The sequence below is a fragment of the Podarcis filfolensis genome (genome assembly GCF_964270895.1).
Source record: "Podarcis filfolensis genome assembly, chromosome: 10".
NCBI lineage: Eukaryota > Metazoa > Chordata > Lepidosauria > Squamata > Lacertidae > Podarcis > Podarcis filfolensis.
In genome coordinates, this window is record NC_139612.1 from 58,196,544 (window position 1) to 58,216,029 (window position 19,486).

Consider the following 19,486-nt stretch of genomic DNA (forward strand, 5'->3'; position numbering starts at 1 on the left):
AGCTGGCTTCCGGTACTAGGCCTGTTGGCAGACTAACTCTGTGTTACGAAGGTGTTTGCAAACGTAACAGGAATCCTGGCAACAATAACCTTGCCGTATGGGAAACACTTGTAGATGATCACAGTGCCTGGAGACAGACAGTCAGGTTGTGTATCCACAGCAGTGACCAGATGAGGAATGACCACTGGGAGGAGTGCAGAGAGTAGAAACACCATGGTGTACCTGTAGCAGAAAAACTGGATACCTCCTTCTGCCCCACCTGTAATAAAACCTGTCTCTCCCATATTGGTCTCTACAGCCACAGCAGGCACTTGTAATTCTCAAACGGTTTGACTTTACCCCTAAAGGCACACCCTTTCATTGTCTTCTGAGACAGACTGGTGCCATCAGCTACTACCACCGCCAACTTAACTAGACTCTACTCTAACCCATCTGTGTTGTGATGTCCCACATACAGGCTCTGTGACTTAGTTCAAAGATCAAATGCAAGGAAATCAATATAAGGAAAGAGATATGGCCTTGGTCCAAACAATGTGGTGGGCAGGGCAATAGCTACATATATTTAAAATGCTAATAGATAAAGAAAACGCAAAGCAATTATTTTTTCATGTGACACTAAAAATCAGTGATCAGTAATTAATGGTGATTTTTCTGTTTTTATCCTCGTCCAGGGCAAACTATATAGTTGCACTGATAGCTCCAAGCAAACAGAAGCAGAGTGCAGGTGAGCGCATCATCTCTGATCAGCATTCCATATTAACTGGACCTAATGCAAAAAACTCATTGCTGTATATTTGTTTCTCCCTTTTCCTTCCTTCTCCTAACAGGGGCAATTTTATCACCTACAAGGATGGAGAAGTGTCTCAACCAATTATCCAGGCTCGAAGTTGGGAGAACAGCAAATTTGATTTTGACAATGTCCTCACTGCCATGATGGCCCTCTTCACTGTTTCAACATTTGAAGGCTGGCCAGAGTGAGTACATAAGGCTAATTCATAAAACCATTTTTATTTGGTGGACTCAAAAGGAGCATTGAGAATGCATCAGCATGAACAAATTATATCGTCTTAGTTCAACCCCCTTTTTCAAAAGCTCTACAAGAGATTATGACTTTCATTTTTGACACTTAATGAAGCATTCACAAGACAGGTTCAATATGCCAAAACCTGGAAACTTTCTATGTTCAGATATTGCCTTCTTGTGCATGCTTCTAGCAGCTCAGGAAGTATCCTGGATGACAGCAGGGATCATTCTTTTATCTTGGGATGCTTCCGTACTTGTTGTCTGAAACTGGTGACACAGACTGTACAGTTCAAGGTACTCCTATACTCGTTGCTGTCAGCCTTGTGATTTGCAGAGTCTAGTGTGGACAGAAGCACTCCTCAGATCAGTGTACCCAATCCCTGCAGCTAGGGGCTCCTGGAAGTGCCCTTAGTGTCTGTCTTGGGTTCTCTCCTTTTTTTAGACTGCTGTACCGATCCATTGATTCCCATATGGAAGATGTGGGGCCCATTTATAACCACAGGGTGGAGATCTCTATTTTCTTCATTATCTACATCATCATCATCGCTTTCTTCATGATGAACATCTTCGTTGGTTTCGTCATCGTCACTTTTCAGGAGCAAGGAGAGCAGGAGTACAAGAACTGTGAGCTGGACAAGAACCAGGTAATTTAAGTACTCCATGGTGTGGCCAAAGAAATAAAATACATTCCTTTAGTAGGTAAAATTCTTCTAATACGTAAAGTAATGTTTTTGATAGAAGCTAATGTACAAGCCTAATTCTGATGCCACATATCTTTAAACAAGTTGATGGTTCTGTTCACTGAGGAAAGAAAGTTCCTTGTGGGAAATTTTGGTTGGAAGGTGAAGAGATATATTTGATTTTATACCCTGCCCTTCCTCCCAAAGGAGCCCAGGGCAGTTAACACATGTTTTTGAAATTTTCCTGAAAGTCAGTAATGACGGAACAGACTCATCTCACTAGGGAGGGCATTCCACAAATGGGAAATGGCCAGTAAAAAGGTCCTGTTATGGGTCAATATCTATGACGAATCAACACCAACCAGGTAGCCCTCACCTTCAGTGGCAGCATCTCCAACAAGGCCTAGGGTTGCCCTACATCTAGAATTTTCCGGACATAGCCAGGATTTGACCCTTGGATTTGACCAACTCAGGCGGAAATTGCTTAAATGTCCGGGAAAATCCGGACGTATGGTAACCCATGACAGAAGTATAGATATCCTTTAAAATAGCTCAAAACTCTCTCAACAACTTTTGTGTCCGGATTTTCACTTTTTGAAATATGGAAACCCTTTCAGTTGCCATTTATAGGGTCTGATATGGTCCTTAAGGTACTTGGGTCCTAAGTCATTTAGGGCTTTATATGCTAATACCTTGAGTTGGGCATAGTAGCTAAGTGGCAGCCAGTGTAGCTTTGAGGACTGGTGACACATGGTCCCATCAGGCTGCCCCCCCTTACCAGCCTATCAGCTGCATTCTACACCACCTGCATTCTGCAACTTAGAGATCCAAGAGATTCCATGTTGCACTTCAGCCTTCTTTCATTGACTGTCTTCTTGGGAGAAAATAGCATTTTTGTAGCTCACAAGTGTGTTTATGGAAATATATTCTTATAACAAACTCAGCTGATGAGTGCCAACAGGATTCGAGTCAAAACAGCCACTGAGAAACAAGAGCATGGTGGAGGAACCCTGAGGATTGCAGGTGTATAATAAAGCTAATAAAGAGTGGAATGGAGTATCCTGGAGTATGGCTGGCTGACTGACTGGAATGCTGTATAGAAATATTCCTGTTAGAATGTGAATATACAATGCATCATCTTGTTGCAGGTCCCAAATGCAAACATATTTGAGCCACCACCAACTTATTGTAGACACATACTGGGTTGTAGTCAACTACCTGTTACAGTGGTACCTCGGGTTAAGTACTTAATTCGTTCCGGAAGTCCGTTCTTAACCTGAAATTGTTCTTAATCTGAAGCACCACTTTAACTAATGGGGCCTCCTGCTGCTGCTGCGCCGCAGGAGCACAATTTCTGTTCTCATTCTGAAGCAAAGTTCTTAACCCAAGGTACTCTTTCTGGGTTAGCGGAGTCTGTAACCTGAAGCGTATGTAACCCGAGGTACCACTGTACTTAGAGGAGACCCATTGAAATTAATTGTCATCTTCCTGGTTTGTCGCTGACTACGACAGAGCGCAGATCTAGCCCTCTGGGGAAGATATGAGCTTTGCGGGGGGATAGAGGTCACACAAAGGCGCTGTGGACCTCAAAACCCCCGAAAGGATTTGTTTTGGGTGCACAGGATCTGGCTGCGCTCTGGGCGATCTCTCCTGTCTCCTGGATCGCTCTGTAAAGAGTGAAGAAGAAAGACAGGATTGAGGTGCAAGTGCTGGGATCCATCACTATCTCCACAAAGTGAAGTCTCTGGCTCTGAGTGGATTTAGCGGCAGGCTTTTCAGAACATAAAAAGCCGAAATTTAAACAGAAGATTTAAATTTTGAACGATTTGGATTGATTTGGAAAATATTCGGTGTGAGATGGGATGAAAAAAGGAAGTCCTCCCCAGCTGTGCTGAGACATAATTTGCTTGGAGCTTTTCTATAAATCTTAAAGTTACTTTTAAACTTTCCCTGCTAAGTGGACCTTTTTGTAAATTAATTCCACCCGTCCCCGATATAATGGAGGATGGAGTTTGCTTTATTTTAAGTTTTTTTATTTTTTGTATTGAAGTGGACTGCTATTTTGATAAAACTTTGATAAATACTGTTTTAGTGCACAATTGATATACTTTCTTACTGGCAAGACCAAGAGTTAAAAACTGGCAAACTGTCCCTTATTGCTTCTCCCCTGCCCCATCCTTGGGGAGGCTACAGCGAGATTGGAGAGGGGGTGCCACACAGAGTATTTTCCAATTTGCATTTTAAAGCCTTTTGATCAATCAGATCTATTGGCAGACTGTGATTTTATCTGAGCTATCTTGGAAATATTTTGTTTTTCTTTCTTTTTTTACCACCTCCTCCCCTTTTGTCCCATTTTGAGTTAAATACAACCCACTGGTTTTTCATATTTGTTTTTCAAAATTTATATGATGTAACCTATGGATAGTGGCAGCTGGTGTTTAAAAGTGTGGATAGAGCACCCCCAAATTCCTCCTACTCCTAAAGAGGTATCTCCTGGATTCTTACATATGATGCATACAAGTTCTTGTCACAGCTTGATTTTTTTAGTGTGAGAAACTGATGACCACCAGTGATAATTTCCAGAAGAATAGCATTAGTCAGTTGTAGCAAAAATAACAGTACATCTTATGACTCCTTAAAGACTGACAATTTATCTAGGGTTGCCATGTTTTGAAGAGCAAAAAAGAGGACACTATGACAGCCATTCACAGCAAATACATGCAATCTGTCTCAAATTTTACCCCTGAAAGAAGGGACGTGTCCTGGAAAAAGAGGACACATGGTAACTCCCCCCCAAAAAAAATATAGCATAACTTCTTGTGGAATTCTGAGTAGCAGTCTCATTGGTTACATCTGGCACAATGAACTTAGCCACGGTAAGTCATGTTATTATCTACGACATCACAAGGCTCTGTTATTATTAAATTGTGCTATATTTACAAAAACACCAACTTGCAATGGTCTTTTGCTATCACCTACCCTAGAGGACAGGAGCCTCTGTTTTGAAAATTTATGATCTAAAAGATTGAGTTGAATTGTCCAGAAACTTTTTTGTCACACAAGTATCATCTAACCCACTGTTCTTTCTTAACAGCGCCAGTGTGTCGAATATGCCCTGAAGGCCCGCCCCCTTCGGAGATATATCCCCAAAAACCAGTACCAGTACAAAGTGTGGTATGTGGTGAATTCCACCTATTTTGAATATTTGATGTTCATCCTCATCCTGCTGAACACCATCTGCCTGGCCATGCAGGTAGGTCTGAAGTCAAAAGGAATTGCATTGTGGTTGGAATATTCATTGTGCAGGAAAACATTCTCCCTGACTTGAATAGCTTGCTGGAAATGGGGAATATTTAGAATCTCCTGTAAAAGTTGTTTTAACTTGTTGCTTGCTATGGATTAGAGCTGTAATTAGAAATGACACTTATTGGCTATGACATTAGCAGTTGTCACATATTCTGATAACTGAGGTATGTGTTTTTTTAAACATAACTATAGTGTTGTCTACTAGATATATAATTGTGGGCAACAAGGTGGTATAGGTTTTTGAGGGTGGAGAGTTGAGTATAATGCTGGAGAACAATAATCAAGAACGAAGTTCCCCATGAGTGATGTAGTACATAGGCTGGAAAAACCTCAGGTCAAATTTTACCCAGTTTAAACTCAGGAAGTAACTTTCAGCAAACTACTATTCTTTCAACCACAGCCCTCTCACTATAATATGAGGATAATAATACTACCCTACTGCATGGAGTCAATGGGTTGTTCTAAAGTTAACTGAGATGAAAAGTGTTTTATACATTTGAAATGAGTTGTATTGTAAGTATTGGTGTGGTTTTAATAGATTTTAAATGTATATACGTATAGTTCAAATTCTATCAATGTTTAATTGTTTATTAATTATATATTTCTGTGTTTTTAGCTGTTCTTAATTTTCTCCTTAAGCCACCTAGAGTCCCTGTCAGGAGAAAAGGCTGAGGATTATTTATTTATTTATTTATTTATTTATTTATTTATTTATTTATTCATACATACATGCATACATACTCTGCCCATGGTTGCTGGAAGTACCACTCAGACAGTGCATTGGCTTTCTCACCATGAAGGCAAGAAAGAAGAAAAAAAACCTTCAGGCTTCTAAAGAGATCATCATATTGCAGTAGATAGAAAACCATACTCTGTGCTGTGAATTAATTAAAAGATAAAGGAATCACAAACTATTGGCAATGAGAACCTCTTTAGCAAACAGATAGAAAGGCAAAGGTGAATATGTGTACAATCCAAACAATATGCTTTTCAAAAATGAAAAATGAGGTGACTTGTTTTTCAGCACTATGGTCAGAGTTGCATCTTCAAGGAAGCAATGAACATCCTCAACATGCTCTTCACTGGTCTCTTCACCGTCGAGATGGTTCTGAAATTAATTGCCTTCAAACCCAAGGTAGCTATTGCCTCTCAGGTTTTCTCTCTGTTCATTGTCCTATGGGGTCAAAGGGAGGACAGGAGGATTTGGAATGAGGTAATAAACCTGGAATTATCTCCCACTGTTCCATCATCTGTTCAGGAGATGGACTTGTGCAGTTGTTGTCTGGACTGGAGTCTCAATCTGTGCTTGGAGGAGCCTTTCATTCTTGTGTTAAGCATAGGGATAGAATAGCCATGCCTCTTAGGAATACAAAATTCCAGCGATTATTCATAGTATTTACTCTAGAGCTGGGCAGTAATTCAGTATTTTCACATCTACATATCATACAGTACCGTCTTTGAGGCAGAGAGCCCCCACAAGGTGACATTTCCCATATAATTTTTAAAATGTTTTTTTGAGAATGCCTGCAACATGGTAAAATAACTACATCTGGGAAACATTTTTTCCCCAAGACGTTTGTTTGTTTACACGGGGTCCTACTGAGTGTGGGTCTCTTTAAAGACCAGCCTTCCACATGAATGCTGAAGGAAACTACTGCCTCATTCTCATTTATCCAGCTCCAAAATGAATGTGTGACTTAGCCCCTAGACTCTGAAGTTTGTTGCATAGCTGGTACTGGTCAGAGAAGGTTATACGCCAGGCCCATAAACATAATATATTTTGTCTCTATGCATTTGAAAGGTTTCTACTTGTAAGTATTTTGTCCTTGATTTTGGGAAGCCTTTTTGTACTACACCAGTAGAAATGTGTTTTGTCTATGAATTGATAAACAGGAAGCTCTTCATTTGCATTTGAATAGTAGATTTTAAATTACAGTCAGTAACAGGTTTTTATAGATTGTTAAGGAGCTGGATTTCACTTTTCATATACACTTATGGTTCATCATGCTCTGTAAGACTGACATCCAAGTTTGTGTGAGAGTGAATATCCTACTATTTCATGGGATACTGCAGATAAGAAGAAACTGTGGGTGTGAGGTCCTGGGACTATTGAGAGGAGTGTGCCTGTTATTAAATATATTTTTAAATACATAACTGAACCTGATACTGTATTCTCTATATCCGTGCTCTAACTCAGCACCCTTAACCAACTAATATTCCCAGGGGCTGGGACACCATTTTCTGGTTTGCCTCAGGCGACAAAGTGTCTTGGGCCAGTTTTCAAGGAGTCCACTACCTGATCCATTTATTATTATTATTATTTATTTATTTACGACTATTAGCCCATAAAATATGTACAAACATAAAAACACAGAGACTTAAAAACAGATATATCCGACAACAGAAGGTGAACACCACGATGCAAGGGTGGGTCACCTGATCCATTGGATTCCTATGGAAAAGGCCTTTCATTACCTGAAGTAACTCCACAGACCAGCATTGTGTGGATACAATAGTAGCACAGGAGTAAAATTTATTTGCTACCATCACTTCAACAGAATAAGCCCTATCACAGACCCAGTTTTACAATTTCTCTCAACTCTACAGAGTACCAAGAAGCTTAAAGGACTCTTCAGTTTGACTGAGATTCTTGGGAGTGATCATATCTATAGCCTGGGTTATCTCCCTGTTACAGGCAAGGAACAGGACCTCAACAGGGATACTGGATAAGGCTCCAGAAAAATCCCCTAGGGCTGCATAAAACCTTTCGTATTCATCTGCTTGCAGGAGGCAGACTGATGAAATTGGTCCTCCATTCTTATGGAGGTTACAGAGGCAAAGAACATGATGACTGAGAAGCTGAGTGAGAAGATGCAAAAGAAGGGGAATAGACAATGGCCAGAGGGAGGGGGTTGTAGGATGAGACAGAAGAGTGAGAGAAGGATGGTGAGATACAAATCACGGATTATTTAACTGTGATTCCTGCATTGCAGGGGGTTGGACTAGATGATCCTATGGGAACCTTCCAATGCTATAACTCTATGAAATGGTGACAGAGCTTCCAAACCATACATATATATCTATGGAGAGGGACATCTAATCTTTTCAGCATGATTGCTCAGTAGGCAGCTGCACAGTTTATCATCAATGAGCTTTAATGTGTCACATGGTGCTACATTTCTTGGGTTAGTTTTGGGAGATGTGCCATCCCCTTCTTTACTTTTTGACCTTATTGAAAAGAAATTGTGCAACATGGCTAACCAATTCCACAGCAGATAGATAATTAATCTGGCAGGGAAAATCTGGTGCAAAGAAACGGGCAGGAGCTTCATGGAACAGGGACCATTACTTTCTCAGCAAATGTATCCAGGGAATTTGCATGTTACTGCAACATTGTGACAGATTTATTTCAAGACTAGAACTTGAAATTTTAACAATGTCATTATGAATTATTTTTTTAAAAATTATATGACTGAGCACAATGTGGTGGTGTGGGAAGCACCAGATTAGCTATTATGCTTAATTATTTATTTAATATAGAAAATTATTCGCACAGTTTAAAAAGCCCAGTGGGATGGTGCCTGCACAACTGTGCCTGCAGGAACAGCAGCTGCACAAAAAATGAATAATCCTAGAGGAAAGGTATTTCATTCATCAAAGGAAAACCCTCATCCCCACAGTATGAAAATGCACTCAAACAGTGAGAAACAGTTGAATATGTTTCAGTTGAGGTTAACTGATTCTAATCTATAAGCCTTGGAACAAGAATATCTCAAGGATTGATTGCAAGTTTCTATATGAACCAGCCTAGTTTGGGGAGTTTCTTCTATGGATACTTACACCAGCTGGAGCCAGGTGGTTGGTTACTGGAGATGTGGAGTTTTCAGTTGTGGCACCCCAGCTTTGAAATGTGTTCTCTTTGCCTAAATAGTGCCGGTAATAACTTATGTTTTCTAGGTGTTTTAACTCAACTTCTTATTTTATCAGTAGCTGCTTTTAGCATTTTAGCAGCTTCTGTTTAGGGTTTTAGTTTTAGTTTATTCTGATGTTTCAGTGTTTATTGTTTCATGATTTGTAAGGTGCCTTCTGATGGGGATGTAAGAAGGCATTTGAATTCCATTCCAGCCCATGTTTATTGCATGCAGCACTGTTTTTCTTTTTCACTACAGTCAGCTTCTGACAGACACAGCATTATCTCTCTCACTATCTACTGTGGCAGAATCTTACATACATACATACATACATACATACATACATTATTATGTTATTCCATACCATTTATTTCAGCGCAAAGGGCATTCCTTTAAATGCAAAGGAAACACAATAGAAATGGAAAAAATATTGTCAACTATGTACCTTTTATGGACTGAAAACAACAGCAAATACTGACTGTATTAGCTGGATTGATTTCTGTTCTGGACATGGGATGAATAAACTAACAACTAAACATCAGGAAGAACTTTCTGATGGTAAGAGCTGTTAGTGGAACAAACTCTCCCAGAAGGTGGTGGACTTTACTTCCTTGGAGGTTTTTAAGCAGAGGTTGGATGGCCATCTGTCATGGATGCTTTAGTTGAGATTCCTGCATGGCAGGATGTTGGACTAGATGACCCTCAGGGTCCCTTCCAACTCTACAGTTCTATGATTTTATGAACAGAGTCCTCACTGCTTGAGATAAGCTGTCACACTGTAACAAAGCAAATCTCCAACCTCTGCTTCTCTTCAAAATCTCTAAAGCACCTACACACTTAAGCTACTATACAAGACAATATCATGTTACTAAAGCTGTTGAGTTACAAGAAAAAGAGATGACACCCTGATTCTATTATCCCTTTTCCATTTCCTGTCATAAGATCTCCAACATATATGTCTCCAACATACAATGAGATATTTGCCCCTTGTCTGGCAGGGACCCAAGAACATTATCCTTTTCAGTGTAAGCATCTTCCTCTCTGATCTTCATGAATAATAAATACTACGTACTTATCTCAATCTTAAAACCCCAACCCTTCCACAGATCTTTCTACAAGAGAGTCAAGTACACACCACTTAAATTACATTTTACAGCATATGCAGATGTTGAACAGAGCAGTGCATCTGCAACACCTCAAAAAGATTGACCTGCTATTTGACTCTTAGGCAAGATTTCTAAGGTAGAAGATAAACAGCTGATAACTCCTTATAGTTTTCAAAAACTGCTAACCATCAGTATTATACTGGAATATCTATTTTAATTTTTATCTGAGTGTGTGAATAAGAATTTTGTGTAACACACAAGCTTATATCAATATTTTAAACAGTAATTAGATAAGCAAAAAGTTCCACATGGGTAAGCAAAAGTGTCCAATCAAATCTTGTTGATAACCTGCAGTATCTGAGCTGCTTGCTCTTTCTGTAATGCATACAAATTCTCACCATGATCATGCTCTCTATAACTGCCCTTCCCCCCTGGATTATTTAAAGTGTGGGCTGGTCTCTGAGCTTTTATCAAAGACAAACTCATGGTAGAATGGCAAAACAAATAGAACCTCTTCATTTCCACCAAAGAGAATTGTATGGAATCATATGCTATCAACACATCCTGAAAAAATGTGCCTGCCAGACTCAAATAGACAAATCCTGTGGAATGTTACTGGGCATCAACAGCAATGGACACCAAGCAGAAATAATGAGCTTCCAGAAGCTGCAATCAGCTAAGTAGAACCTGTTTGGCAAAGGATATTTCACAAAGTATCAGCCATAGTAGAACAATTGGTGGCAATGGATCCAACACTGGCCCCTTTTCCAGTGTATATGGAAGCCATGTGTGGGCTCCATAGCAAATAATTATATTCTTGCTAACAGCAGCCCAATTACAAATAGCTCAGTATTATTCATCATTCTTCACAACTGCTGCTGTTCATTATTGTTCATTAATTTATATTCCACTTAATTGCCGAAGTAGCTTCTAAGCAGTATGTAACCAATTACAAAAAGTGTAAACGCACATGGGAGACATTTGCAGTAGTTAGTCATTACAGTACAGGCTCTCCCTTCCCTTACTTACCCCTGTGGGCCATACTGTCTTAGTAACCCCAGCTGGAGTGGAGTTTGGAATGGAGTATTTGTGTCTGAAGTAGGAACTGTGATAATTTTTGCAATAATCAAGCTTGCACTCTAGCTGAGGCCCATTTGCTTGCTTGCCAGCTGATCAGGTTTCATGTGAGTGTTAGCAATATTTAGCAGACCAAATTTCTTCAGTCATGAAAAAATGAACTGCCTGGCAACTTACTGAACCAGGCCATTATAACTGCAACTCATTTCGATATCAGATCTGTTGTGGTGCAAAAAGGTATATTCCCTAGAACTGCTTAATTGAGAAGATGACAGTAGCCATTAACATTCATTGTTATGTTTCTAATCCTGTATCCTACCATCATTGTATGTGAAGTAGTGGGAGGTAGTAATGCTTAATGGTACTTTCTGGGCAGCTCTTTTGTTTTTGTTGTTAGCAACCATACACACAGGTACACAGTTTGCTGTACAGTACAAGATGCTATTGCCATGGCAGTGTCATTGCTCTTGCTAATAGACGATAATTAAAAATAATACAAATTATGTACATTGCCAGATTAAGCAGAAATCTATTTCTAACCATGTCTATTCAACACTTAAGTCCCATTTAAATAAATAGTGCTTACTCTTAAGTAAGTTAAATTAGGATCCCACCCTTAACACACTCTTTAAAAAAACAACACTATCACTAAGTAAGTATCACAGAAAAATGTAGCCAACTCTGTACCCCACTCCTCTTCACCATTATATTGTTTACATAGAGACCAAATTATGAAAGAAAGAAAGAAAACCCATTTACAGGTGTGATTTAAAAGAGACAAAACTGTTGTTCTGTTGATATTGCACGAAGATGAGAACAAAGACACCACTAGAAAAACAAATTACAATACCCCTGGGGGCACACAAATGGATTCTAGGTGATAGTGGGCAATGATTAACAGTAGCAGAACTGCACATAATCCATTGCACAATAAGTTCTCACAACACAGCCTGGAGAGTTTTTGCAAAATGCAAGAGTGGGCTCAACTGAGATGTGTTTCATGAGCTGTAGATGAAAATGAGCCAAGTTTACACAAGGACTCTGTGAGAAAATACTAATGGGCACACAAATGAGAATACCATCTAATCTAGAGCCCCAGGGCAAGATATCTGTTAGGGTTCTAGGCAGAGGAAGTGTTAGAAATACACTCATGTTCCCCTCTTTGTAGGAAGTCAGGCTGTTTTGTGCAAAGTGTTCAATTGTGTGCAAAGTACCCTTTCACATAGTTTCCCATCACCAGAGTTCACTCTTGTGAGCTCTAGCTGTGCATGACCTGGTGCCAGAGAGATTGAGCACCATGCAAGACATCTGAGTATCTGTCTTATGGTCTCCATGTGTGGGGTTTACATCCCAGTTGCGATTTGCTGTGATTGGGTGCTGATTTATACCACATGATATCTTATGCTTTGCAATGGTGATGTGGGTAGAGTGGTTGTTAATTTGCAGGTGGCTATTTTTAAATTTTCCCCTCCCATTCAAGGTCATGTAAAGTTACACTGAGCATCTCCAGACTGTCACTATTTTTAGGTGGCATTCAATCACAGACCAGCAAATTCAGGTTGTACAATTAGAGCTGATTTGGAGCTCTAATTGTGGAACCTGGATTTGCTGGTATGTGATTGAATGTCACCACAATGCAAGGCTGGTGGGCAAAAGTGTGGGTAATTACAGTAGCTGAGAAGCTTATGCAGCAAAGGAGAGTGTGTACAGAAGTTGTGAGATGTGATAATTTTACAGCAATGTGGGGGACCTTTTATAATATTATTAGACAAGGTAGCAATTAAATACCTCCAGAATCTCAGATGTATTTCTGGGAAGATTCAATACCGTAGCATTTCAATTCTCATTGCTATTTTAGTCACTTGTCTGTATTTAGATATCAAAAGTATATCTCCCATTGATGTTTTGAATATGTAAATGGCATGTATTATGCACCATTTTGTTGTATTCAATTATTGTTTTGCTTTTTTATTACTATTATTTTAATTTAAAAAACTGGTTAGGTGCAGCTATTTTCTGAAGATCTCCCCACAGTACATGTGTGAGTTTACTTCAGAGGATGTAGCCTAATAAATTAGGCTTCTTAAAAATAGTAATAAAAATACAATGGTTTTGCATAATACATTTTTATTACTCTTGTACGCGCTCAATCACTCTTGTACAATACTTCATTATTAAAAATTAAAAAACAAAAGAAATGGAACTGAGTATTGTCCCTCTTAAAAAGCACAAGCTTCCATTTTTCCCATTATGAAACATTAACCAAAGCTGGTAATGCTTGTTACTGCACTCTTGTACGCATCATAGGAACTGAACGTGCACAAATACTGAAATACCTTTATGCATACCCAGAATGGAAAACGACTGTGGTATCCTTAAGAGGAGGGACCGAAAAATCCTCTATTACATGAAACTATACCCACTGGTGTGAACAGCAAGCAGCAGAATAGCAATAAATATACATGACTGAAAAATTGGGATTGTGTGGAAGCTAACTTGCCAAATGCATACCAGTGGCGTAGCGTGGGTTGTCAGCACCCGGGGCAAGGCAAGTAATTTGCACCCCCTAACCCGTGGATTTGCGCCCCCTAACCCTAACCCCCAGATGTTGCGCCCGGCCCCCCCTGCACCCCCCACGCTACGCCACTGATGCATACACAGAAAACGCAGATCTGAATTACCGGTAGTCTTGTGATATAAATTTCTTGTCTGGTTACATCCAGTTATACACAGCCTCCCTGCCCCCCACAGAGATGAGTTTACCTGCTTTGGGTACTCTGACTGGACACAGTCTTCTTTCTTGAATATGCATGAACGTATGAAGCTGCTTTATACTGAGTCAGATCACTGAACTATTTAGCCCAGGAATGAGGAACTTTTGGCCCTCCAAATGTTGTTAGATTCCAGTTCCCTTCAGCCCCAGCTAGATGAATTGTTGTGGCTAATAAATTATTTCTATTGAGGTTTGAGGTAACGGAGCATCGTCTAGTTTGAATCAATGAACACCTTTGTAGGTAAGGTTCTACTGGGTCTCTGTGCAGAGGCCACAATAGTTAGTGGTGGTGGTGATGATGATGATAGTAACTAATTGAATTGTTTAGCAGTCTAATACAGGGTAGTATCCAGGCTTACAACCAAGTTTTAAACCTTTTCAAATTCCATTAAATGCCAGGTGACATGGAAACCTTTAACCTGGTGCCAAAAAATATCAGTTCAGGTGCCAGGAGAACTCATGAAGAAAGGAATTGCATAACAGGGGGCCACAACCAAAAAAGGCCCTCTCCCTTTTTGCCACGTCTAAGCCTTTCTTGGAGGAGGCACACAGAGGGACACCTCAGATTACATGTCTAAGGTTTGGATATATTCTTGGCAGGAGAGGTGGTCAGTTGGGCATTGTGGTTCTGAGCTTTATAAGCTTCTATAGATGAAAATCAGCACCTTGAATTGGGATTGGAAACATATATGCAGCCAGTACACTTGTGTTAATACTGGTGTTATAAAATTGCTTTTTCTTACAGATCTTTAGTACTATTCCAAAGGGGCTCTCTTCTTAGAACTTGATATAGGCTCCAGTGGGTAATTTCCCCTGTTGTCAACAAGGCTTGCCTGACATCACATTTTGAGCTGTTTCATGGGATGTAAAAGCAGTGATCTCTAGAGAACACAATGGTTCCATTACTGCAGAAGCAAACCAGGGCTTTCTTACTAGCTTGAACTTAGCAGGCAAGGAAACCAAAAGCCGATTGGCAAGTACACTTAGAACAGTTAAAAGTAGCCTGCTTTCCTTGCACAAATGAGATTCCACACCAGCCAACTACTGCATATTTATATCAGTGCTTTCATTAACTAACTGATCATGGGATGATTCATTTTCTTTTGATTGGGAAAAAGCAAGTACTAAACTGTAATGGTGGGACAAAGCTATACTTCACGAGAAAACAGTTCAACCTCCTGTCCTCCTCCCTTAAAAACCTTCAGGGTATTGTGTTTCTGAAAGAAATTGCCACCAGAAAGTCATGAATAAATTGGGAAGCTTCAGTATAATGATAACATGACCATATCTCTGACATGAAAGCAAAAAAGACTTCCACTGGACAAGAGATTTGCTGTCACACACCAAACTTTTCACTTTAAAAAATAAACAGTGCCATCAGTTTACTCTTCGTTAGATCCTAACTCACTCTCCTGGGAGAAAAAGATCCCACAAGAAACTTTCTGGTAGGAAAATGCATCCTCCTTCTTAGATTGAAAACTAAGATTGAAATACCCCTTGATTAGGTTTTCTGTTCATACAACAATAAATATGACTTTAAAGTCTGTGGGGGCATACCAAACAATTTCTAGACATTGGAATAATTCTTTTTCAATATGTAATGGTGACTATTGACAGCAATTTGCTCTCAATAAGCCAAAAGAAAGAAAAAAAGGTTGGCTTTTTGAGGAAGGATATCTGTACAGGTGAGGTAAATTTGTAGGGTGTTTCTGAAATTATAGGACCTCATTTATTTGGCATGTACAGAATACATAATCAATAATAATATTTTAAGCCCCTCTTTTACCTTATATAGGATATGTGCTTTTTTTAATGAGTTTATAGTAAGCTGGAGAACTGGAGAGAATTGCAAAAAAGTTACATAATCCCATCTATAATAAAATGAGACAAATGAGAAATTCTTTCATTATGTTCCTGGCTAGTGATATGTACCAAAGGTAGGCTTCACGATGTGAACCACTGATGTCAAAGGCACAAAGTTGAAATATTTGAAACTCAACAAGCTCAGGACCATTAGGTAACTGCAGTGAAAGCAGAGTTGCTTGTTGAAAGTTCAGGAAGCAATTCTGCACCATCTGTGGGTAAAAATTATGCCTAAGACAGTCTAGTTACTAGTATGTGAAAAAATGCATTTTCCTACTATGACCACCATATTCTGCTCTCAGTTTCAAAGACACTCAAGTGAGCATCTACATTCCCAGTAGTACAATTCTCATCTTCCTAGGATGCAATCCTACTCCAGTAGCAATTGATGGCAAAATTCCCATTAATTTTAATAGAATAGAACTTCAGTCCTAGTGAGTTCATTGCTTTCACTTAGGCTAGAATTTGGTGCTTTGACTTCATTGTGCACTAGAGGGAAACATTCGGCTCTGGTGCAAACCCTGCTTATTGCTAGCTATTGCTAGCTTTGTTGGTAATCCTAGTTGGCAATGAGAAAATATGTGATGGAAAGATTTTGAATTACGAAATTCGTTCTTTTCTAAAGTTAGTGCAACTTGGTTGAAGGCATATCTCCCTGCCCATTACTGTATTAAGGATTTGAAAGGACAAACTGTTATGTCTTGGTTGCACACAGATTCTTGAAACAAGCAATATACATGGACTTCCCACCTTCAAGTACAATACCAAAACCAGTTTTTAAAACCCTACTTTCTGATCTTTTTGCACTTCATTTATCTAAGTAAAATTATTTCTACGCAGCAACAGAAGCAACTTTACCATCACAGTGTTGTAGCTCTCATCAGGCATCAGTATTTTATTTTTATTTAACCAAAAAAATAATATACCATTTGATTGTAATAAAACATCTAAGCAGTTTCAATAGCTTGATAAATGTACACATATAATAAAGAAGGGGGAAGAGTCTTGCTCTCTGTTTGTGCAGCAGAATGAATCCCATTCCCTTCTTTTCCTTATAAGCAAATGCTTCTTCTGATTCCTTACAAATCTGTGGACTGTTGAAATTGATAGACATTATTATTACTGCTTTTAGTACACGTGGCAATGATCCTTCTCTTTCATATACATTTTGAATGGCTTAACAAATTCTGAGCTTTCGTGCGCGGCATAGCATGTCGCCAGTGCTTTTGACTCATTCTGGCTTGCTTTGGGTTTCCAGGGTACAGCTTTGTGCTACAAAACTGGTTCTACAAGAGTCTATGATGGGATACAAAAGATGAATGTATAAGCTATTAGCTATGGCCACTCTACAGTATCATTTCTGAGGTCATGAAAATATTAAGTTTGTACACTGCCTGAGGACCAAATTTGAGGTGGCATTTGCCATGTGTTTTGCTCTTATTAGGCTATTTTTTCAAAACAAAACAAAAGCAGGAACGTCTGGGAGCGCCAAGCCATATCTGGACCATAGTGGGGTGGGAAACAGTTTTTAACCCTTTACCCCACAGCAGTCCTTATCCTCAGACCCTCTCCATGCCTATACTTCATAGTGGGATAAAATCTCCTGTTTATTTATTTGATGCCAATAGCAACTTTCCTGCAACTGTGAATAGCAGGTGTGGAGAGATAATCAGTGGAGGATGGCTGATTGGGACAGTGGCCGGGGCAAAGGCTTAATTCCCACCCATGGACCTGATCTGGCTCTCCCCAAATCCCAGCTATTTGGTTTTTTTTAAATCACCCATTTAAGAATAAGGTGCCTTATTTGGCCCTTAAATACATTTGATAGATCCCAGAAAGACTGAAAATGAATACAGACATGTGTGTCTGCTTAGTCAAAACAGAAAGGTCCTATGAATGAGTTGACTTGTTTCTAGCTTGCTCTATTGAAATTTCAAGTTCTTGTCAGTTCAGAGGTCATCGTGAACATATTTTTACTAACCTATGTATGCATCCAAGGTATGACCATGTTATTACTCAAACTACTTGTGCCTTTTCATTTTAATCTACTATTTTCCTCCTTCTCTGTGGTGTCAACCTTTAATTACAGATTTATTCCAGGTCCATTTGGTTCCTAGAAACGCTGGAGACCACCATAACACTCATTTTAATGTTTCACTGTGAATCTTGTGGGGCCGGTATTGACTGATATCACCCAGTTTTGACTTCCTGTACTCTTTCTTCCTTTCTAAATGTACTAGGCTCTCTGCTAATGGGATAACGTGGAAAGTTTCCCCTCCATGTTTTAAGCATCCAGTTGTCAAATAAGCCTGTGTTCCATAGTGTGCATGGAATTTCCCTTGTGTACTTCAAAAATGTATTTATGTTGTTCTAACTCCACATCCTCTTCCTTTCCCCCCCGCCAAAAGACACCCAACCAGCACATCCCAATATTTTGACATATAAATCAGATAGAAAGATTTTCAGTCCCAAGATCTGTAGCTGGAGTACACTACAGAAGGGAATCCTTGGTCATTGTTTGGCCCAGATATGGGTCTTACCCACTTTTCTCTTAAGAGTCCCAAACCTGGTCTGGTTATTGCCAGTTGTAGAATCTATTGCTATTCCTCAACCCTTTCCCCTCCTTTCTTTTAAGTTTCCTGGGAACTCAACTTCACATTTTACTCATGACCTGATCTTCCCAGTGCTAAGAATAGTAACCACTGTGCCACTTAGGTTCAATCTCTTTGAAAACACCCCACAGCTGGAGAAACATGGAAGCCAGATTAGCACAAACAGATATAAACAACCAGAGGTTAGATTTATTAAGACTATAAAAAAGTCTAAATATCATTGTGGAACAGATAAGTGAGGAAAGGATTTTTGCAAGCCCTGCAAAAGTCTTGGGAAATAATTTGCAATCAATTACCATGTTTTTGATTTTTTTGAAAGGAGGCAAACCAACTCTCAGGACACAGAAGGGACACAATCTTAAATTTACAACCCAGCTTTAACCAACTTATTTATAAATTGCCACAAGAAGAGTGAGGATCACTCAGTAGGGTAATAGATAGGTTAAAATACACATTCATTATGTAACATATTTGGTTGAATGATGATAGCTGTTCAGGGGCGAAACATGAGCTGGATAGGGCTTTTGAAGGCCTATCTGCAGTTGGCAATTATGCTATTTTTGCATAATTACCTTGGCTCTTTATCCAGTCCAGCCTGCTCTATCTCCAGGAGATGGATGATTTGTGTCAACCATATCTGTCTTATGTATTCTCTTTTACCCTAATGTGATCCTGATGCTTATCAGCTGTTAACTAACCTTGGCCTCCATTGCTAAGCTCCTATTTTAAAAACAAGGAATACTACCACTCAGGTTCTACATGCTGAAAGGATTATTTTAGAGCTGTATACATATAGTTGTGGGAGCATATCTGTCTGCTATGAACAGTCTGCTATGATAGTGAAAGTCAGTGGAGGGCACAGAATAAGGAAGGGTCAAAATTAGAAGTGTTTCACTAAAAAGTTTTCTTGTATGTTAGCTACTATGTGGGAGCCATTTTCCCCATAGTGCAATAAGTATACCAGAATATGTGTATGAAGGTATCACATGAAGTTCCTTCCCATTCAAACTTCATCCAGCTGGCATCTCTTCAGAGAGTAAGCAGGTCCCACACTATAGTGTCTAAATGTAGATAAACCTTAGTCTCACCAGAATGCAGCACCTGGCTTAAAAAGAACCAAGGCATGTCTCTCTTT

At 39.4% G+C, this 19,486-nt stretch overlaps 1 protein-coding gene and 1 long non-coding RNA gene across 7 annotated transcripts in view; one reads left to right on the forward strand and one right to left on the reverse strand.

Annotated features, from left to right (window-relative positions):
* The window catches only part of CACNA1C (calcium voltage-gated channel subunit alpha1 C), a 480,830-nt gene that overhangs the window by 373,072 nt on the left and 88,272 nt on the right, over positions 1-19,486 (forward strand). The window contains exons 27-31 of the mRNA XM_083572199.1: positions 672-724; positions 828-974; positions 1,466-1,667; positions 4,798-4,956; positions 6,034-6,144. Coding sequence (XP_083428325.1) covers positions 672-724; positions 828-974; positions 1,466-1,667; positions 4,798-4,956; positions 6,034-6,144 — 672 coding nt within the window. The remainder of the gene's footprint in view (positions 1-671; positions 725-827; positions 975-1,465; positions 1,668-4,797; positions 4,957-6,033; positions 6,145-19,486) is intronic.
* LOC310742825 overlaps positions 1,527-19,486 on the reverse strand; it is a 109,153-nt gene continuing 91,193 nt past the window's right edge. For 2 of the 6 annotated variants that reach the window (XR_014538688.1, XR_014538689.1), the window contains one exon: positions 1,527-1,652. This is a non-coding gene — a long non-coding RNA (uncharacterized lncRNA). Of the gene's footprint in view, positions 1,653-3,181; positions 3,371-19,486 lie in introns of those variants that run through there. The other 4 variants (XR_014538691.1, XR_014538692.1, XR_014538690.1 and 1 more) reach the window with 3 other exon arrangements.